The sequence below is a fragment of the Epinephelus lanceolatus genome, chromosome 3 (assembly GCF_041903045.1).
Source record: "Epinephelus lanceolatus isolate andai-2023 chromosome 3, ASM4190304v1, whole genome shotgun sequence".
Lineage (NCBI taxonomy): Eukaryota > Metazoa > Chordata > Actinopteri > Perciformes > Serranidae > Epinephelus > Epinephelus lanceolatus.
The window spans coordinates 46,247,014-46,270,062 of record NC_135736.1 but is presented as its reverse complement, the minus strand read 5'-3'; the positions used below and the strand labels follow the sequence as shown (position 1 = coordinate 46,270,062).

The window sequence follows — 23,049 nt, the reverse complement described above, 5'->3', positions numbered from 1 at the left end:
TTGCAGAGACGTATAATGCCAACGACTGAGCTGAGTAAACTAATAAAATAACATCTGTGTATGGATTTCATTTGAAGAAGCAGGATTAATTTAATGTGCTAAATATCCCCACCCTCAGAACAGCTCTGAGATTCACAAAGTCAAGCTGGTTGTGTTTACTTCCTATGACTTGTCCCTGTTAGTAAACAGCTCCTGTACACAAAAATAACATCAAGTTGCTGTTAAACGTACTGTTGCCTGAACAGGCCGCTGTAGAGGGACAGGCCACACTGCCCCTTCTCCTGCCTGCTCTGGCATTATAAATAGCCTCAGGTATCAACTACTGTATGAGGCTGGTGGGATCATGCAAAGGGCAGAGGTGAAGTCATGCCAACGGAAAACTGATAAGCATTTGAAAGCCTGATCGTGATGGGATGGGAAGGATTATAGAATAAAAGATAACCTTTCCTTCACCGTAACACATAGTTTCATTAACTGTTAATCTGATCCCTCAGGGCAGACTTTCTTGGTGTCTCAAAGAAACAATGAGCAATGAACAATGAAATCATGGCACAGCTCTACTAATATCAGTCCACAGTTTAATCTAATTACACATTGAGATTACTATAAGAAGGAAAGCTAATGATAAAAATGAAGAAAGACCAGCTCATTTTAAAATTTCCCCTTTGTCTGACAAATCCAGCCTAAATGTAAGAAGCTCAGTTTTGACTGTGAAATCTCAGTCCACATAACATCACCTGAGCATCCACTGAAAAATCATGACAGAATTTAAAGGTAAACTGAATAGCCATGACGGGAAAAAACACTGGTCTTACGTGGTATCAAAATGATGGTTGATATCATAAAACAAGTTGTCTCCAGGTGCATTTATTAGCTTTTTCCAGGCTTTTGACCACATCTGGCATGTTTCAGAGGATGGAGTTAGCTCAGTTGTCATGGAGATTGCTTAGAGATCGCACACATGACACATGGTAACAGTGACAGATGTGACTGAAAGCCCATAAAAAAGGTCTGTGTACTTTGGGTAAGGATTTTACACTTTAAGTTCAGGATCAGCCATCTTCCAGTTTATAAAAGATAAAAGCTAATATTTAGATCTCACTAATTGGTACATTTATCTCTTCATATGCATGGAGAGTTTACGTTTGTATTTAGCTGAAGGAAATCTATCTGTTGATTGGTGACAGGCTGATGCAATCGACTGCAAAGTAATCTTGGTTCTTGTCCACTGACGATATCTCTTACCCAAGCAAAAGCTCAGTGAGCCTTCCAGATTAAGCAAAGCAAACTGTCAGGCTTAGCTATGCAAGGCTACATTCAGTCGTTCAGTCTAACTTCAACACTGGGTGAAGCCTGTCAGCGTTACCAGTTGCGACCTAATTTACTCTGTTATCTACAGTATGTTTAAGAGCTTAAGGAGGCAACGATGCCACACAACAATAGATAGGCCTCTCAAAGGTTCAGCATTAACCCCTTGAAACCTGGAGCCACATCGCTTTTCTTGTGTTGCTTTCGGACGCCTTTCAACCCTGAGAAAATTAAGGCGATTTCTTTCAAAAATGTGGGGAAAAAGGGAAAGAGCAACTTCATGAGAAATGTCTCAAAAACTGCCAAAAATAAAAAATCAGAAAATAATAATAAAATAAAAACTAGGGAAAATTATTATATAAATTATAATTATTATTATTATTATTTTTAATACATTTTAAAATTATGGTTCAGAATCATTACAATTTTTAAGCATTCTTTCCAGGTCATTTCTTTGTTAGTTTGTTTTCAACTTTCTGTCTTTCTGTTGTTTTTTTTTTTGTTTTTTTTTACTAATTTTCTCATTTTTTCTTTTTACTCATTTCTTTGTAATTTTTTGGGGTAATTTCTTCTTCCATTGCTCACTGCCTTCTTCCCGTGTCTTTAAAAGAATTTTTTTCTTGAAATTTGCTCAAGTTTGAAAGGGTTAAGTCAGACATAAGCAATACTCAGTACATGCACAAACTATTCTGGTTCATGCCCTTATTCTGAAAAAACAAAATATCCCAAAGCCGTTAAATGGCTAATGAAAATGAATATTTCACTTAACTTCCTGTTTAAATGCAGCTGTGCATACTCCGATTAACATGCCCTAACATGTCGTTCATCTTTCATAATGTTTAAAAGCAGGTGTGTTTCATCTTCTGACCAGAAATAGGGGCTTTACTTTTCGGCATTCATCTCAGACTTGCAGGCTAGTGGGCTTGTGTACAGCGTGTCCATAACAACGCACAGAGCCGACCGTAAACAGGCAAGAGGCCATGTGTCACAAACTGCTGGGAAAACCCCAACTGAGATACGCTGTATACATGTCGAAAGAATGCTCCTTAAACCAGAATTAATGCCAGTATATCCCTCAGTCTCAGTTGGAAATTACAACATTCACAAAAAAGGTCGAATGTGGAATATAGAAATGGAATATGCTGTTTACATGACCCTTACCAAACTGAGAATACTGACATATTCCCAATGGTGGAATATTAGTGTGCATGTTAAGGTCGTCAATGTCTGGCTTATTGTGACACAGCAAACAATGCTCAAGTGTTTTCAATGGCTCCAATTCACAAGTCTTTGGGACAACTTTGGGAAAGTGCCAGAACACAAAGCAGGACATGGATACTTTTAGAGATCTAAACATACAGTGTGATCACACCTTCAGCTGCTCCTGCTCATGCTTGCTCTGAATTATTTGGGAACTATATCTCCTGAAAACTGAGTAAACACCCGGGTTTGTTGCCAGTATTAAAGCAAGGATTAAACTTGAGAAGGATAAACACATTTCTGCTGTCTAAATACACTGAACCCTCGTACAACTTTGTCTCTGTACTTGTGCATCTTTTTCTTGAGTTTAAGATACTAAATAGAGTCAACAGCCTGCTCCTGTCTGTGTTAGTTTAACACCAGACTTGATGGGCTTAATTAGGAAACTGCTGCAATAAACAGTAAAAGTCCACCATGTATACAAACCAAGGAGCTCACACAAACCAGCACTGAGGTGATAGTGGGACAGAGGCTATAAAATAGACACATGCTCTGCAGCAAGTCAGTAACACTTCTATATGTCAAGCGGCAGTCACATCTCATACCAGTCAGGTCATGGAGAGAAATAGCTCAATGCAGCAGACACTACAGTCGTGGTGGCACTAAATGAAGAACATTGTTTTGTTGGAGCGCTGGATGTCCTGGCTGCTTTCATGTAACTGGAAAAGGTCATGGGTCTGATCTCTGTTACAGAAAATATACATTTACACACTATTGTGTGTGCTGTTGCTGTGTTGCGAGACACTCAATCCCACTTGTTCACTGTAACTCTAGATCAGTGTCAGATAAATGCCTAAATGCTAAATCGGTTATTTTAATCCAGAATTGAATGGTTTGTAAAAAGAGCTGCAGCACTGAATATCAGAAATTATTAGCTATCTTCATACATTCACTCACAAATTAGAAACATCTCAGAGCATGTCATGCGCACAGTGGTTTTAAAACAATGGGAAATATATTACAAGTCAAGAGGGGTGTGTTTTCGGTTTTGAATAATGAAGTGAACTCTAAATAAGATATTATCTAAAAGCCTCTCTCCACTGTGGGTCACTTTACGTTTTGGCCTCTTGCCTGGCGTGAGACTCTACCTCCGCACCTGGCTGGTGGCTCTGTTCACAATAGAGGGTTTGTGGGAAAACTAGCTGAAGTGCATCTTAAAATAAGGTCATTCTGTTTGTGTGTCTTCTCCTTTTTAATGGGCACTTCCCCTTTCGTGGTTTTTAGTTTCCGAAGAGTTTTTTTTTTTTTTGGAACAATTTATTTATTGAAATTTTTCAAACAGAGTACAATATTTCAGAGTCAATACCATTAACATTAGGTTTATTAAATCCATTAGGTATTAAATCCTAATGTTAATGTTTTATTTTATCTTAATACTAAGATAAAATAAAACAATAAAGATGAGGAAAAAAATAAATAAATAAACAAAAATAAAACAACACTAAAACAAATTAAGTTACAACAACAGTAATAACCCATACTCACATCCGTAGAAAAGTGCATTACAGAGGTAAAACAAAACAAAACATACAGAGGTTGGTACAGGAAATAGAAATAACAGCAGGAGGCTTGGATAAGGTTATATCATTCTCACACATAATGTTACATTACACCTAACCTTTTGGGCCATTTACCCAAACATTGAGTGAATTCCAGAATCAAGCCCTATTTCAATTCCGACCATGTATGTTACCCATAGGAGCAGCTCTATTATGTAAAAAGGTTACAAATCCTCCCCAACATTTATCAAAGACTAATGGTTTTTTCCTGAGATTAAACATGATCTTTTCTGATGGCAAGTATGACAAGAGCTCTTTAAGCCACAAAGAAACACCAGGGGGATCCTCGCTTTTCCAGTTGATAGCTATACATTTGTTAGCTGCAATTGAGGCTAATCTGATAAAACGAGTGTTGACTCTCATATTAATTGGTAAAGTTTCCGAAGAGTTCAGGTTGTGGTCGTTTCTATAACTGTCCCGACCTTAGTCATAAGTTAGTTGTTTGTGTGTTTTATTACATTCGTGTCACAGATCTGGATTCTGCAGAGATACTGCATGACTTGCGTCCTAGTAATGAGGTGTCATGAGTGATAGATCTCCAAGGAGCTCTGCACACTATCAGCTCCTTTTTAAGGCAATGTTTCAATTCCCAAGATGTTCTTCAGGCGATGGAAAGGCTACAAAGAGAAATAAACTATTTATTTGGACCTTACAGTGTGCAGATCTCCTTTGTGCCCTGCAGCAAAGAGGTTTTTGCCTTGCACCTGAGTATTTTTGCCTGCATATGTGCATTCTTGGTCTCCATTCTGTGTCAAGTATAACACAAATCCACCTGTCGAAGCACTTAGTGAAGCACGCCGCTCCTGTCAGTGTTGATAAAATATCCTTTTATGGGCTGGGAGTACAGTCACAGGCACAAACATTTGTGGTTTACTTTTTCTCGCTATTGCACATCTGTGTACATGCTGTGCACAAAGCTTCTGTTCTTTTTTCAAAGCATGTCAAGTTTGGAAATGATGACGGACTTGGGGAGCAACAGCTATGCCTCCAGTGAGCTTCAACAGAAAATCAAAAAGTAATAGAATCCTCACGTCAGCAAAATACATGGGATGTGTCTGACAGCCTTGTTATGCCATCGTAAATATAAACCCCTCTGAAAATACAGTGCCATGCATCTTCTTGACTCCCTCAAAGTTTACCTTTTGGAGATGTTCACCGGACCACAGTTAATGTAATTTGATGGTCTCTGGTGGTCCAATATTTAGTTAGTTAACTTATATATTCTGCCGTCATTTGTCATATTTTGATAAATAAGCCTGTTCTTCTTTTCAGGAAAACAAATAATATGACACACAGAAAACAAATCACTTTCCAAAATCAAAGCAGAGTTAAAATGAGGCTTGATGAAAGACAAACTGCAGATCAGATGAGCAGTGATAACCAACATGGCTGTACGGGAAAATGTAACAGCTCCACCTAAACTTCATCAACAGGAAATCTACAGGAAGGAGACGCTACAATGCTATTTACATCTTGGGCTGACAATCGTCGTGAAGTGCAAATGTAATAAGCACTTTCAGGGATTTTAAAATCTCTATAGTTAGGGTCCGGGCAGCTAAACTGCCAGGACACTATTGTAATCCTATGTATTCTTCTTCTTTCTTCTTCCGAGGAAATCATACTTCCCATGGGTGAAAACTCACCAAACTTTGCACAAAGGTCCAGTCTCATGCCAGATATCCTCAGCTGTAAACTCAAGCCAATAGTCCTGATGGTGGCGCTACAGCAAGCGTCTAAAGTTCAAAACTTTGAAAATTCATAACAAATCAACCATACGTGCTACAACTTCACAACTTTCATCAAACTGTAGCCCCAATACTGAACTGAATTTTATCTCAAAAACTAAATTTTTGACAGAATTTTGAATTTAATGTGAACAATTGGAGTCAATGTAAAAATGGCAATTTTAAACATCAGTTTTTCACTTATGGAGCAAATCAAGCATTGTTACAAACAAATTACCAACATCTCCATGCTGTCTAGATGCAATATGTGTATTTTCAGATTTTTGTCTTAATAACTGAATTTTTTACAGTGGTTTGAAACCTGCTTTTCCATGCATGGACGGCTGCTAAACCTGCACGTCTGGCTTAGTCAATTTGTGAAGCTACACATGAATTGTCACTGACTAATTAGCTCAGTGAGATAGAAATTGATTTTTAGTCTCAGAGGTTGTGAGTTCAAGCCTCAGCTGATGCAAAAGGCAGATTGTGTTGCTAAATTCCTAAATGTCTTCCAGTTCTTCTGCTTGTTGCTCAGAATTGCCTAAAAATGCCCGGACCCGACCCATCGCTGCGCAGCAGCTATAATGTTTATCTGTGTTCTCATTTTGACAGAAAAGGGAGACTTCATAGCTCTGGACCTCGGGGGGTCGAACTTTCGGATCCTGCGTGTCAAAGTGACGCAGGACAAAAAGCAGCCGGTTCAAATGGAGAGTCAGGTCTATGAGACCCCCGATGACATCATCCATGGCAACGGGACACGGGTAAACACAAATATCCCCCCCTCTCTCCCTGCCTTCCCCACTTGTCTTTCTCTCCCTCTCCTCCTCTTTCTCTCTATACACTCCCCTTCCCTTTTCCCCACATCACATCAGGGTTTGACAATCTGATTATTTCCTAAACAGACCTGGTTCATGCTTCACATAAACTACATAAATAGCTGATCCATCCACCCGCACTCTCCACATGTCGTAATCCCCATCATCAACAAACATTTAGCAAACAGTGCATGACCAAGGTCAGACGCTCGATGTTTCCACTCAAAATACTCCGTGTTTGTGTCTGACCTCCATACAGAGCTCAGTGGTATAAGGTCAGGTCGAGGATCAATACGTGTAAAATGACCCCGTCAGTAACACAGAGAGTAAAGACAGTGACTTTAGAGCCGACGCTGACCTTCAGTGAACTTGTAGGGAACAGCTGGCAGTCGAATTGTAACTCGATAACCAAAACATGAGAGACTGTCTGAAGCCGTGTGATTGGTTCAGAGCATGACTCGCACAGACAGAGTAAAGACAGATGCCGTTTAATGAAATGTCAAGGGGACAGCTGGCCAAAAATGTAACGTACTTGTCGAACAGGTTTGTTAATGACACGCTTTGTTGTTAAGGAGAGTGGTTTGTTATGATGTAAACATTAGAAATATGAAGCCAAAAGGCCTTCAACACAGTGACACTCAAAAGAAATGCAGTTATTATCTAAATAAACGGCCGAATAATTAATATAGAGCAAGTGAGTGTTAAGTGTTGACGTTTCTTCATCAATCTATCAATCCCCCTAAAATGTGATAAGATATATCCGAAGTTGCCAGTTTATTAGGTACACCTGGCCAAAACTAGACTTCTGCAATAAACACTATTTTCACAAAGGTTATAATGTTCTTTTTTTTAATTTAAAATGTTTTAGAGACGTTTTGTGATAATTTATGGTCATTTTGAAGACTGTAATATACAGTGCCAATATCTAGTCTAATCTCACTCATGTGAATGGGACCAAGAGAATATTGAAAACATCTTTAAGTATCATGTAATGCAAATTAAAAGCACAGCAGGTCACAGTCTTTAAAATGATCATTAAGTAGAACAACAACAACAAAAAAAAAACGTATGTGAAGGTTCAATTTATGGCACGGCTGCATTACCTGTGGTTAGGTGTACCTAATAAACTGGCAACTGAGTGTAAATGAAGGGGTTACAGGTGATAAAATAGACAGGAAATAAGTTATAATACCCATGTGACACACACATCTTTTGTCAGGGTTCTTAGCTAGAAAAATAGAAGCAATCTGAGAAGGGAACTGCTCACAACTCAGTGAGTGTGCGAGAAAAAGCAACAGGTTATGGGAGAACAGCTCATTAACATTTGAATATAAAGAAGAGTGTCTAGTGTTTGTTTAAGGTATACTATGCAGGATTGTCAGTTACGTAAGTGGAAGTAAAAGCCCACCCCAGATTCACTCCCATTTGGCATTTCGCCTCGCTCTTTTGTTTTTGGTGTCTTTTGGATGCCTGCTGCTTATGGTCTCACACCTGGTCACTACCTTTTATAAAGCCACCTTTCCACATGAGCGCTGTGGGGGAACCATAAATGTCCCGTACACAGAGAGTCAGACAAAAAATAAGAAAATCCAGGCAGAGGGCAGAGCCTTTGCAGAGAAATACACCGCAACACACTTATAGTGTGTCATAAGTGATGATTCAGAGGGATTACCTCTGCATGAGTCTATACATTGTTTTGGAAAATCCTGCATAGTACATCTTTCATGTGACATTTGTCAAAGGGTTTGGTTTGTTCTGTTGTTATTCTGCAGTGTAAAAGTCTCTTTTCTGTCCACAGCTCTTTGGCCATGTTGCAGATTGCCTAGGCGACTTCATGGAGAAGCAAAAAATCAAGGATAAAAAGCTTCCTGTGGGATTTACGTTCTCCTTCCCCTGTGCCCAAACCAAACTAGACGAGGTAAACACCAAGACAAACGTGCTGTATAGTTTGAAGTTAAAAGGATAACTGTGCCACCATCTACTGTCAGGTATTTCTTTAAAATATTTTGTTGAGTTCCTTCTTTCATTTGTCAAGTTCTGAGGTATCAAGATCAAATATGAGATGGATGCATTTTCTTTGATCTTGTGGAGACAAAGTATATGAAACATGAGAGTGTGAATGATATTTTAGAAACATGCTGCTGCAAATGTTTGCTTTTTTAGAAAAGCTAAATGTCAATGTAATTCAGCTGTCAGTACTGTTAGGAAGAAGTGTAAATGTGTCGTTGGAAAGCAATGCCGTGCATGGAATAGTAATGGAAAGACATTTCAGCCTTGCCAAGCCCTTCTAACTGTAAAGTTTGTCCCTGTACTCGTTTTATAGGCGGTCTTAATTACATGGACAAAGAAGTTCAAAGTCAGCGGTGTAGAAGGCATGGATGTTGTGGCTCTTCTCAACAAGGCCATCAAGAAGCGAGGAGTGAGTTCTTTTTGTTTTTTTCATGTAACTAAACCATTCGCATACAAAATGAAACATTTATTTATATTATATTTATTTTGGTTCCACTCTTTGATGCATTTCAAAATACACTAATCATACTGACTATTTTCTGAGACAAACTTTTGAAGAGAAAATTATGCTCAAACAGTGATGATATCCTAAAATGGCTGTCATTAAACATAATCTTGTTTTTCAGGATTATGATGCGGACATCATGGCGGTGGTGAATGACACAGTTGGCACCATGATGACCTGCGGATTTGACGATCAGCGCTGTGAAGTGGGCATCATCATAGGTAAAGACACCGACTAGTTAAGAACCTTAGAGGAGCAAATAAAGCAGATTACATTGCCTGGCTTTTTATGAGATTGACTCTCTCATAAAATGATATATATGACAGGCTGTTATAAAATAAGCAAAGTCAACACATGTATTCAAAGCACCTTACAGCACAGTAAGCACAGTTCTACATGTGGGGGCGCCAAAGGTATTAACATCATTAGCATCAATGCACTGTCCCTACTGAGCTCCACAGAGCAAAAGTCATGCAGCTCTGCATCCTTACAGGAACGGGTACGAACGCCTGCTACATGGAGGAACTGCGTCACATTGACCTGGTGGAGGGAGACGAAGGCCGGATGTGCATCAACACTGAGTGGGGCGCCTTCGGGGATGACGGGTCCCTTGAGGACATTCGCACAGAGTTTGACCGTGAGATCGACAGGGGCTCTATAAACCCAGGAAAGCAGATGTAAGATGTCCCTTCAAAGCTTTACTTATTCAAGCATGAGTTTAGTCATTCTGAGAAATTTTCTGCTTGGAGATACTACAGAATAACATTTCAAAACCCACGTTTTCTGAGCCCAACACAGTGTGTCAACATGGACATGGATATCATGTTTATGAGGCAATTCGGGATATGGCGTTCACATGAGCACAGAGAAACCAGGTTATTCATATCCCCTGTTTACATTATCAATACCAGTAACCCGGTCACCACAGTTTATTTGTGAAGGCCCCTGTGATGTTTGGGAATAGGAGATGAGAGTGACCGCGACGAGACAACTTTACTGTTTTTTTTTTCTCTGCTCCGATTGCCAACACCTGTCTGTTCTGAGCTCATCCACCCTGTCTCTCTGTCTCTCTCTGTCTCAATGTCTCAACCACCCACACACACCCACACACACACACTACATACTGAGCTCAAGTTATTCCTAAAAGCAGCTACACTACTCTTACATCACTGTCCACACACCAGTGTCAGCCTGTCAGTGTCACTGCCCTGTAGGACAGGGGAGCAGTGGATGCAAACATGCAACCTTTTTTATTACTAAAAGACAAAACTCTTTTTTTATCACTCCAGAGGTGAGATGCATTCTGGAGTTCTGGTATTTACATGCTCAGACATATTAACGTGATATCCCCAAAAACACAATCATAAACGTGTTATTCATGTCCTTGTAAGTGCCCTCACAGAATATTCCTACAACTGTAAAACATACAGTTCATGTTATGTAAAACAGGGCTATAAAGACACTTGAAATGGTGTAATTTTAACATGCAACAAAAAGCAACTCTTTTGGTAAATGTTGTCCATTGTTGCAGAATAACAAAGCACCAGAAAGTGTGGTAAAAAAACACACACAAAAGGACATTGTGTAGCTTACATGCTTTTGTGACAGACATTTTATGTGTACATTAAGTGCATGCCAGTGCACAGTCATATGCGTCAATCATGTTCTCAATTATGTAGCTGTGTCAAAGAATTTATTGTGTTACAGCAAAGTAATACGCTTGTGGGACCGCAGGGATCCGATCCCCTTTGTGTGCACAGTATTCTAGAAAGAAATCGAGTTTTGTTCTTAAAGTGCAACTATAACATTTATCCTAGAGAAAGAAAAAGATCTACAAGTTTTCTTAAAACTGTATTCTGCCAAGCAACAGCAGCAACTCTACTGTGGGTCTTTGAAAAGAAGACAGAATGACGACCGCAAAATCTATACATGACATACCATCTAAAAATGCCTTTGTGTTTCTCTCTGCTCAGGTTTGAAAAGATGGTCAGTGGGATGTACATGGGAGAGCTGGTTCGACTTATCCTGGTCAAGATGGCCAAAGAGGGGCTGCTATTTGAGGGCCGGATAACCCCCGAGCTCCTGACGAAAGGAAAGATTGAGACGAAACATGTTTCTGCCATTGAAAAGTAAGAAATGCACAAGAGAAAAATATGATCTTGTTTCTTTCTGGGAAATGCATTTGCAGAACGTTTTATACAAATTAAAAACAGAGCTTTTTTTAACCTTTAAAGGCATGAATATTTGAGTTAAGATTTTAAGTAATAAGTGACTTTTACATTTCATATAAATGATCATCTGGACTTCAATCTTTGATAACAAGAAATACTTGTCATTTTAGGACTAAAGAAGGACTAAAGAAATGTATGGAAATCCTGACAAGGCTCGGGGTGGAGCCATCAGATGAAGACTGTCTGGCTGTGCAGCACGTGTGCACCATCGTATCCTTCCGCTCAGCAAATTTAATCTCTGCAACGCTGGGAGGAATCCTCTCTCGCCTCAAGGAAAACAAAGGAGTGGCACGCCTCCGCACCACTGTGGGCATCGACGGGTCTCTCTACAAGATGCACCCACAGTGAGTATTCTTTAAGAGATGGACTGAAGGGGAGTTGTAATGTCATGTCCCTACATGAGCCTTTATGTTTGCCTAAATACGCCCCCACAAAAAACATCAAAACAAGAATCATACAACTTCATCAAGGCAAGGCGAACAAGATCCTCTGAGGAATATAGAGGATGCACACCAGACATTCCTCTCTCTGGTGGGAAGATTTCCTGCAAATTAGTCTTTGCAAACAAAATCTGAATCACTTCAGCCGTTCCTAGGCCAAATTGTCGTCTTCTTTGATTTGGTTTTAGGGTGGGAAGCTATTTCAAACTTCAAACAAAGGATCTCTTTGTAGTCCAAATCAATGACTAAATCAAAATTTGTGATATTAGGCTATCAAATGCTACATTTGTGACTAAATGTATAATGTGCAAGAATCTCCTTAGAAATATAAAATAAAATAAAAAATTAACATTTGTGGCTATGTATTTATCTACAGAGACTCTGCCCTCTGTCTGTACTTTCACACAAACACAAGAGGGAGCTATGAAAATTGTGGACACGGTGCTGAAAAAATTAGCCACTAGTTTGTGAACTCCCGTTTTGAAGTCTCAAGTTTGGCATTATGGTCTTCACCATCTTGGATTTTTGGAGCCAGAAGTGACCATATTTGGGCAAGAAGCTGGCACTGTGGTGGAGAATGCCATGTGAATAATTTCAACAATGTTATTCTGCCCAATTTGATGCTTACACTAAACTAATCATCTTAGCAATAAATAATTGAATTTTAAGAAAGTAAAGCAGCAACGCAGCATTCTGAAAGTGTTTCAGTCCACAGCATAAAGAGATATGCATGTGTGAAATACCATCTACAACCATCTACAAACACCGTACAGCATTTTCCAATGTCCACATTTCAAGACGATTCGATGTTGAATGATGAACAAAGATTAACATTTTGCATTTTGTTACACCAGTCTCATAAGGATTTTCTCTGAACAGATACGCCCGCCGCCTGCACAAGACAGTGCGTCGCTTGGTCCCAGACTCAGATGTCCGCTTCCTGCTGTCTGAGAGTGGGAGTGCGAAAGGCGCTGCCATGGTGACAGCAGTGGCGTACCGTTTGACAGAGCAGGCGCGCCAGATTCAGCAGACTTTGGCAGAGTTCCGGCTGAGCAAAACGCAGCTGTTAGAAGTGAAGAAACGCATGAGGGTGGAGATTGAAAAAGGCCTCAAGAAGAGCAGCCACGAGGAGGCTACAGTCAAAATGTTGCCTACATTTGTCCGAAGAACACCAGATGGAACAGGTGACTGAAAATATTGATATGCAGACAGGTTTTTCTCCAAACTGCATAATCAGCAACTTATTCCAATCTCCTTTAAAGTTGAAATTACTAAAGATGTTCAATTATTATATCAGTATATCTATAGATAAGGTGTGGTGTAGTGGTGTACCGCCTCACCTGAAAAACTGCCTCTGCTAATGCCAAAATCTTTACACTGTCATGAAATATAATTTTCCCCTACCAAGAAAACAAACTGTTGCATTATATCCTACAACAAGTGTTGCATTTAAAATGATCAGGACAAGTATTCATGCCATCACCAAGGAGCTAAATTGATCACAAAACGAGATGCTTCAAAATATGATTCTCAACTCAGCGAGTGACAAATGAGTGATAGATCACATCATACGCTTATGATTAATCAAAGCTGCTTGTTGTGCTCTCTGGGGGAAAAAAAGCTCTGAGTTTTTTCAAGTTGGGAATAATAGGTGCCAACAGCTGTACCCAATCAAGTTTTCAATTTACAAATGTTCAGACTCAGATGGGAATGCGTGAGGGAAAAGTCAAGGCACTAGTCGCAGGCTGAGGTTAGTTTTACAGCCACCAGCCAGACATGTATAGCTTGTAATCAGTGAAACTAGTTCACACTGAAATAACTGACCAGGGGCCACATTCATTAACAATGTGTACACCAAAAGAACACGTGTATGCCTTTTCTGCAGACCAGGTGTGCGCAAGGTTTCAACTGAGTTAGCTGCAGGTGATATGACAAGGACAAGTTTGCCAGTGTGTTATAATTTTTTCTCCACAGCGTCCAGTAAAATGTCAAAGGCACGTTTATAAAATTATCTTTAAATTATCTATGACTGATGAATTTAATATTTACTTTTATTTACATTCATTTCTCTGAATGTTTAATATATTCCTGTTTCAACATGAGCGCTATGAATGAATCATGGATCATCCTTCCGACGTTTGATAATCACAATGATTGAGATTTTACCGCGATGATAGTTTGCAGAAATGTGATGAATTAATGGTGCAGACACAACAAATATCCACAGCTGTGGGTAATGACAGCTGCTTTGGCACCGTTGGAGAACATCTCCAGTGCAATACAGTCGGTAAAATGTATAGTATTTCTCACTGACAGCTCTAATGGATGGTGGAGGGGCACCTGTATCGACATGCAAACGGATGTTTAACGGCGTTTCTACATCCGTCTATAGCGAACTGTGGTTGTTAAAATGAGGCTCGTTACCGTACACCCAGCGCCACAATGATCAAGATTCATAAAAGGTGTACACACTGCTTTATAAATCTGACAAATAGAATGTGTATGCATATTTCTGCCTTTGTGTGCACACACAGTTTTAGTTGTGAATCTACACAGAGTTTTATGCATCTTTCCCCAGGTGTTGATTTTGTATGGTTATCCTGCAACCAACCTCATCAACATCACCTCTGTGAATCATTTAGTGTATTTGCTCCGATGTTACCAGGTCAGATCTTAACATATGACATAAACAAAGAGGTGAAACAACTTCTCTGTCTAAATTCTCCAGCATCTTCTCAGGTGTAGTTTATGGCAGGTTACAAATTGCACTGTTATTGACTTAAAAGTTCAGTTGAGGCTCCTTAGTTTGCCCTTGAAGTTTAAGCTTCAAGTTTGTCTTCTTGGCAGTTATCCAAAATCTTAGTCTAATTATCAGAGGTGCACAAGGGCTTGCTTAATGTAAGGTGCACAGTGTGCACAAGTGAATCAGGTTGTTCCACATTATTTTAAAAAGATCCACAGACACATCTGGCTGATAATACTTTAAACAATCATCTCTTTTAGCTAATCTTGACATCGCAGACAAGTTCAAACAAGTACACGAACATTTTGAAGCCAAGTAGAAAATCCTATTTCAGCGGTAATTCTGAATGTGGCAGTAAAACTTTGACTTCCAATATTCAAGTCAAATTAGACTCCTTTGCTTTTTAAACGTATTCAGTGGTGACAGATTGAAGTTTATTTATTTTTATACTTTTATACTTTATTAATCCCCCTGAGGGGAAATTCAATTTTTCACTCTGTCAATTAAACACAGGTCTGAACACACACATGCACAAACTGGACCTATACGTGCACTGAGTGGAGAGATGTCAGAGTGGCCTGCCCATGACGGGCGCTCCGAGCGGTTGGGGGGTTCGATGCCTTGCTCAGGGGCTCAGCAGTGCCCAGGAGGTGAACTGGTACCTCTCCAGCTACCAGTCCATGCTCCATATTTTGGTCCAGATGGGGACTTGAACAGGCGACCCTCCGGTTCCCAACCCAAGTCCCTATGGACTGAGCTACTGCCGCCCCTGTTCTTAAGCTAACAAGGTGTTTCTTGTGATACAGAGAATGGAGATTTCCTCGCTCTTGACCTCGGAGGGACAAACTTCCGCGTGCTCCTGGTAAAGATTCGCAGTGGGAAGAAGCGATCAGTGGAGATGCATAACAAAATCTACGCCATTCCCATAGAAGTCATGCAGGGCACAGGAGAAGAGGTAATGAATTGGGTTTTTTTCGTTGAGCATTTCATGCTTATTTAGAAACTCTGTTGAAGCGTATGATCCTTCGGTGTGACAATGTTTTAGTTTCTGAGGCAACAGACAAAATTTTAGGGGGAGTCCAGTGTTTCCAGCAGATATTTGGTTCAATTAGCTCGATCAGCAACTTGAAAAGGTCCAGAACAAACTTCTGCTTATCTCTAGGAGTGTAACGATACGTGATATATTCATTTGATAATAAACAATCCATATTATTGATGCAGAGTAAAAACATTGATACATGTCATCATTGCTAAGATGCTCCTTATTTTTTTAAAGTCCCATGGCACATCTGTGTCACCATTTCCGTCCGAGCACACCTCCTTCCTAAACATTCAAACAGTGCTAGCAGCCTAGTGCCATGCAGATAATGGTACAGCCATAACAAAGAAAATGAAGCTATGAACTGATATTGTCTCATATCAATCGCCGGGACCTGAACTGAATCAAAATGGTATTGTGGCAGACTTTGTGATGTCAGCAAATATTGCATCATTGTCCAAACAAATATCAATAAATCATAGCATGCTGAAACTTGTGATTTACATCCCTACTAATCTCTATGAATAGGAATGCAGATCAACTTTAAAAAGCAAATAAAAATCATCTTCAGACAGTAGCAGATGGGGTCCAAGATTGCATTTCGACCAGTCACCTCTTTTGCTCTCAACATCCAGAATTCAGCCGCCTGTATCATCACCATAACCCCCGTCCATAGATCATATCACTCTGTTCTATACCAGCTTCACTGGCTTCCTTATAAATATGGCATCGATTTCAAGATTCTGCTTCTCACCTTTAAGACCCTTCATAATCTAGCCCCTTCCTACCTGTCTGAACTCCTTCGTATCTACTCACCCTCCTCCTCTGAGATCTTCTTCTGCAATCCAGCTCATATCACCATCTGCCCGCTTGACTACCATGAATTCTAGAGTCTTCAGCCGTTCTGCAATCACAATATTGACTCTCTTACCACTTTCAAATCCCTCCTGAAAACACACCTTTTCAAGCTGGCACATTCGGTTTATTATAATGATTTTATACGTAATATTTATAATTAAGATTTTTGTCTGGTCATTTTATTAACTTCTGTTGTATATTGCTGAATTGTTTGATTTCATGATCTATGCATACATTGCTGCTTGTTTATTCACTGTGTCTTGTAAGGTGTCCTTGAGTGCTTTGAAAGGCACCTAAAAAAATGCATTATCATTCTTATTTTTATTATTAACATAGACTGTTTAGCTGCATTGGCCAGTACAACTCAGACAACAAATGGAAACCAGACCACTTCCAAAAATAATGTCCTGTTGCCTGCAGCTTTGTTTGTAGAAATTAATTAGAAATAACACTTATTTTGAAGTTTTTTCTGTGTGGACATAGATTTACTCCCCCTGTCTCTGATATAGATTGACTCCTATTTGAGCTTAATATCTAATAGACAGAATATACAATACATCTAAACAAAATAAAATAAAGCAAAAGCAAACCTTCACATATCTCCCAGTACGCAAACCACTAAAAGCATGTCTCTTTCCAGCTCTTTGACCACATTGTGCACTGCATCTCCGACTTCCTGGACTACATGGGAATGAAAAGTGCTCGACTGCCGCTGGGTTTCACCTTCTCCTTCCCCTGCCATCAGACCAGCTTGGACGCAGTATGTTCTCTTCCAGTTATCTCAAAAATAGCGCACATTTTTTTTGTGAAATAGGAAGCAAAAAGTTCAAGGACACATTAGCAGTTTGTCTTCCCCTCCTCTTCAGGGTTTCAAGAGTTGGCCTTTTATCCAGAAGGCAGCTCCAACCTCTTAGCTGGAGTGCTGTCCTATCCAAACACTATTTGTTAGACATTTCCCACTAAGTGTTTCGGCATGTGCTCTGCAGGGTATCCTTGTAACCTGGACCAAAGGCTTCAAGGCCACAGACTGTGAGGGTGAAGACGTGGTCGAGCTTCTTCGGGAAGCAATCAAGAGGAAAGAGGTAATCGTAAAGAGGGAGTGCACCTGATCATTGTTAGGGATTATGTTACTAGGACTGCAGCAACACAGACACCAACATAAACACCATTGTTCACTCCATTGCTTTCAACACGTAATGCTACATGTGACAAATCAGTCTCTAGAAAATTAGTCTATAAAAAAGTATGATTTAATAAGGGCTTGCTTAATGTAAGGTAAAAACTTAAAACTTTAAAGCAATTATTGAGCATGGCAAATTCTGGCGACTGCTGCTTTGCTGATGCTCCATGACAGTTTCATTAAATGTGTTGTAGAGAACATAGAGACTACATAGATGCTTTTAACACCAATGTACCTTGTATTGTTTGTCCTCTGTGGAGCTCAGATTGTTGTTATCTAACGTCCTTTGGCACTGTGTGTTTACTTTGTCTACCTACTGTACGTTCCGACTGTACAGAACAACCGTGTGTTAATTTGCTATGGTAAACAAATGAAAATGTTTCCCACACTGAAACACTGCAGGACAAAAAAGAACGCTCAATAGACCACTTCATAACATTTGATGGGCATAGATGGTAATAAATCAACCTACCTTGTACTAGTAAATCTCATGGTTGCATGCTAATCTTGGCATAATGACACCTTTACACTGCAACTGTTTCAGCATACAGACACTGAGCGCCACCCACTGCTGTAATCCTTCAGATTAACAGCACCTATCATGGCGTGGCACATACATCACAGATGGGCAATCTATCAGTATGAATGACACATTTAAGTTCTTTCAGGACGTTTTGTCTATGCATCATCGTCTTTGAGTTTCTTACATTCATTTCACCCTTTTAGATGGAGAATCCAGTAAGTATTAAGTGACTGTAAATCATTAACTGACAGGTAAAGCAGTGCGGGACTGGAGCAGTGTGTTGTTACTGTTGTAATAGCATGTTGTAACACCTGGAAAACTGACTTTCAGATACTGTGGCAGAGTGTGTGTGTGTGTGTGTGTGTAGAGGGTTTTGGATTTACCACGGTGATGACAAGGATGATCCTCTGTGTTTTTGTTTGGCAGAATTTTGCAGCCGTGTCAAACAGCTTGTGTGTTTTAGTGTTGTCTGTTCAGGAATGTGAGTGAACTGCATTGTGCTCAGTGTGGCGCTTGAAAAGTTACCAGGCCTGATATGAATCCATCTGTCAACACAGCATTTCAGGAACAATCACTAGATATAAAATGTGGACTTAACGTTGCTTTGATGTTGAGTGAAAATCTGGAAACGTGTTTTTAGTTTGTTTCAGTAATAATCAGACATTTTGTACCCTGTGGAGGAATATATAAACTATCCAGCTTTACCGTTCTAATAATTCAAAAGTAACATGGTTTGAACTTTACTCTTTACATGGATTTGTTGGATTATAACACAGCATGGATCTTAAATTGTAAGATTTACGTAACCTGTGATTTAAGTGCCTCACTGTTTGTTTTCACAGGAGTTTGAGCTGGATGTGGTTGCCATAGTGAACGACACAGTGGGGACGATGATGACCTGTGCATACGAGGAACCCTCATGTGAGGTGGGGCTGATTGCAGGTGAGTTGAAACAGCACTGCTTTTAAAAGGAAATTCTAATCTAGAAAAATTGTTGTGAAAATTTAAGATGACTGTTTTTGGTAAATAGTTAGACGGTGAACTTGTAAACTCACATTTTTGTGATATGTCCTTACAGCACAAATAAGAAACACTGATTTTACACTTAGAAATGTCTTGGATTTGTAGGTTTAAACAAAAAAAGTCTTGCAAATGAGGTTCGGTTCAGGGTTTTTGAGGTTGACGGGCTGTGGCTGTGTGTCCTCTTAGGGACTGGCAGTAATGCCTGCTACATGGAAGAGGCGAAGAACATCGAGATAGTCGATGGCGACGAGGGCCGCATGTGTGTCAATATGGAGTGGGGGGCGTTTGGAGACAACGGCTGCCTGGATGACATCAGAACGCAGTACGACCAGGCAGTAGACGAGAACTCACTCAATGAAGGCAAACAAAGGTGAAGACACCTCCAGTATCAAACTATAGTTTAGGCCTTGTTCAATAATCTGTTTTATCAAAGACATCAAAAGACCACATGTGGAGTTTTCTGCCATCTTACTGCTAACTAAGACGTGACTCTTTCCTGTACGTGTCAGATATGAGAAGATGTGCAGTGGCATGTACCTTGGAGAGATCGTCAGGCAGATTTTGATTGATCTGACCAAGCGTGGCTTCCTCTTCCGGGGACAAATTTCAGAGACGCTGAAGACCAGGGGCATATTCGAGACAAAGTTCCTGTCACAGATAGAGAGGTGAGTGAATTCCATCAGTTCTATCACATGACTAGTGTTATATCTAAAAGATAAAATCCACCCTAAAATATATTTTCTGGGCCTTTAGCGATAAGAAGTTCTTATTTCAGCAGATAAGCAAATGATTTATGCAGATTTTCATAAAACTAAATGGAAATTTCATGGCAGAAAATGACATGCTGCAATCTTAGCTGCAGATCACCAGCTTGCAGCGAGAAATCATTGGTTAAGAGATCTATTTCTCCTCTGACAGCAGCAGGGATAAATAGTATGGCAAATCATTCAATTTAAGCTTGGAAGTTGAGACAGGTGAAAGGAATTTAGCAAAAATAACAAATCATGACTACAGCACCATTCCTTTCTGTAGACCAAATTTCCGCACTTAATATCCAACAGCAAAAAAGCACACCGAGGGTGGATTTTCCTTTTTGGAACATGCCAAAGGCAGTTTGGTAAAAATCAGCCATTATCTGCTTTAGTGCCAACGATTTTTAGCCAACTGCATTTTTCTCCTAACTCCCAGGCTGGCAGGCATTCATTTCCATACAGTATGAAAATTAAGCTGCAGATAAGCAAGATAAAGTAGGCAATAGATTACAGGGAAAAAACACATCTGCTTTAATTATTTTCATATTTATAACATTCTTGTGTGATAATGCAAAGCAGGCCTTTCTATATCAGAGTGCACTAAAATCTGTATAACCACACAACTCTTAAGTACCGAAACTTGAGTACTGAAATGTTATCTGTCGAAGAAGACATGGCACTCATTGTGATGGATTATCTACTTATCAAACAGGTTCATGCTGATTTGCATAGTAGTGCTTCATGTAGTGAAACAAGGCTGCCTGGAGAGAAAACCCAAATCAGTTTCTGTAAAAAAAAAAACAAAAAAAACTGATTTTACTTGTTTATATATTTAGTCTTTGTCTAAAACATGCAAAAACAGTAGTATGATGGAGAGGATAAGCACATGAAGCACTTAGTTAAGCAGCACTTTACATAGAAAAGTAGCATCTAAGGGGATAACACACCCAGGTATGAAAAGAGGAGGGGGGAGCAATGTGACAACTTGAGTTTATACACTGTTTAAGCCTACCTTAGCCTCTGGGAACAGCTGTGAGGTATCCGGTGACTCTCCTGCTGTTGGTTGACCTCTGACACGCTCTCCCCCCTCCGCCCCTCCTGCTCCACAGCGATCGTCTGGCGCTGCTGCAGGTCAGGGCGATCCTGCAGCAGCTGGGGCTCGACAGCACCTGTGATGACAGTATTATCGTCAAGGAGGTGTGTGGCACCGTGTCCCGCCGCGCGGCTCAGATCTGCGGAGCCGGGATGGCTGCTGTGGTGGACAAGATCCGTGAGAACAGAGGACTGGACCACCTGGACATTACCGTGGGCGTGGACGGCACACTCTACAAGCTGCACCCACAGTAAGACACAGGATAAGAACATAATGGGAGGCGTGTTTGGGGGGAGAAAGGGTTCATTCATTCTGAAACACTACAGTACATATTGAATTTCATCAGGCTGTGAAGGTTGTAGCTTTTATTTATTTGTATTTTCAATCATTTTAAGTGTTTCAAGTGGCAGGGAACTTGAATCATTATTTTATCTCCTCACACTAAAAACTATGTCAGCCTTCACAAAGTGGGGTTTCTGAAATTCCAAGACACTGACAATGAAGGTCCATCTCAATGACCATAGACAGGGTGCAAAATAAATTATTTTCCCCACTTGCCAAAAGCCTTGTGAATATTCAAATTTGAACTGCCCCTCCATAGATTACCATTGTCTTTTTGGTTTTTTTGTGGGTGAATTTAGTAAATCTAGCAGCTACTTGCATGTTTTATCAGCATCTGACCAGTGGATTGATCTTATTTTGTACCCTGGCCTAAGATGAGAAGACTAGAGCTGAAGAGATCACTAAATCAATTCCTTTTAGCTTTCTGACAGAAAAGGACAATTTAGAAATTTACGGAGTAAGATTGCCAAACGTGCTGGTTCCAGCTCGTTGAATACGATCTGCTGCTTTTCTCTAGAGTTGGGGCTTTTCTGCAGACATCATTTTTCACTATTTATAACATTTTCAACAGACAAAAGGGAGCTGTGTCAGTTTTTCTAAGAATATTTCAGCACCAGGACAGGGGTTAATGTTGACTGGCTTATTTTGATTTCCTCTACCAAACTCAGATACCTGCTTTGTAGGCACTAAAGCCTCTCAGTTACTTACTACCACCTTTAGTGCCTACAAAGCAGGTATCTTATTTTGATTTCCTCTACCAAACTCAGATACCTGCTTTGTAGGCACTAAAGCCTCTCAGTTACTTACTACCACCTCCACCTGTGATCCCATCACTCTCATTGCAAGTTATTTGTCACTTTTCATAGAAAAGACACCTCAACACTGCATTTGGTTGAGCCCATTTTCTCAAAAGTATCTATGACCTTAGGTGCGTTGTCAATCGAGGGGCTACTAGAGGGCTGTCTCATTAAGCATGATTTAGGGATGCATTGATTGTAAAACTCTGGGCTGACACCAATACTGATGTTTAAAATAAAAATTTGTCTGATAGCGGACACTAATGCTAATGTATTTGTTGTTATTTATCCCCCCTTTTGTGCCAGGGGACCTGAGACATCATAAAAAAATAAATGAACTGTTCATTACACTACGCTTGAATTAGCACAAATCCAATCATACACATTTGTGAAACAACCTTTAAATAACCATATTTCACATGCAAATCATCATTTTATGTAACAGCTTCAAAAGACTTTTCACTATACGTATCATAATTCCTTCTAACATCTATTTCATATTGCTGTGTCCTTTCATCCCAATTGCGCCCTGGGGAAGGCCTTTGTCGGTCCCAAACACTGTCCATATTGTCCCTGGGACAACGGGACACTGTTAGTCTTGAGCCCTGCTTTTTAGCCAGCGCAAAATTGATGTGACGCAATTGAAAAACATCGGCCACTGCCATTGGTGAGTGTCATCTTATTTGCCGATAGGTAGGTGGCAGCCAACAAGGAGAATATCAGTTGATAGCGATGTGCAGCCAATAAATCGCGAGCAGGATTATTACATAGGCTGCACAGCAGACCTTTTTCATGGCAGAGATTTTGACATGCCATACTGGGGAAAGCACAGGTGTATTAAAAACAT

General features: G+C 40.0%; 1 protein-coding gene across 1 annotated transcript in view; it reads left to right on the top strand.

The window, feature by feature from the left end:
* Positions 1–23,049, top strand: part of LOC117255306 (hexokinase-1-like) — a 30,642-nt gene that overhangs the window by 6,000 nt on the left and 1,593 nt on the right. The window contains exons 3-17 of the mRNA XM_033624053.2: positions 6,464–6,612; positions 8,465–8,584; positions 8,990–9,085; positions 9,303–9,402; positions 9,675–9,858; positions 11,155–11,310; positions 11,523–11,756; positions 12,732–13,036; positions 15,402–15,550; positions 17,133–17,252; positions 17,479–17,574; positions 19,038–19,137; positions 19,405–19,588; positions 19,728–19,883; positions 21,080–21,313. Coding sequence (XP_033479944.1) covers positions 6,464–6,612; positions 8,465–8,584; positions 8,990–9,085; positions 9,303–9,402; positions 9,675–9,858; positions 11,155–11,310; positions 11,523–11,756; positions 12,732–13,036; positions 15,402–15,550; positions 17,133–17,252; positions 17,479–17,574; positions 19,038–19,137; positions 19,405–19,588; positions 19,728–19,883; positions 21,080–21,313 — 2,383 coding nt within the window. The remainder of the gene's footprint in view (positions 1–6,463; positions 6,613–8,464; positions 8,585–8,989; positions 9,086–9,302; positions 9,403–9,674; positions 9,859–11,154; positions 11,311–11,522; positions 11,757–12,731; positions 13,037–15,401; positions 15,551–17,132; positions 17,253–17,478; positions 17,575–19,037; positions 19,138–19,404; positions 19,589–19,727; positions 19,884–21,079; positions 21,314–23,049) is intronic.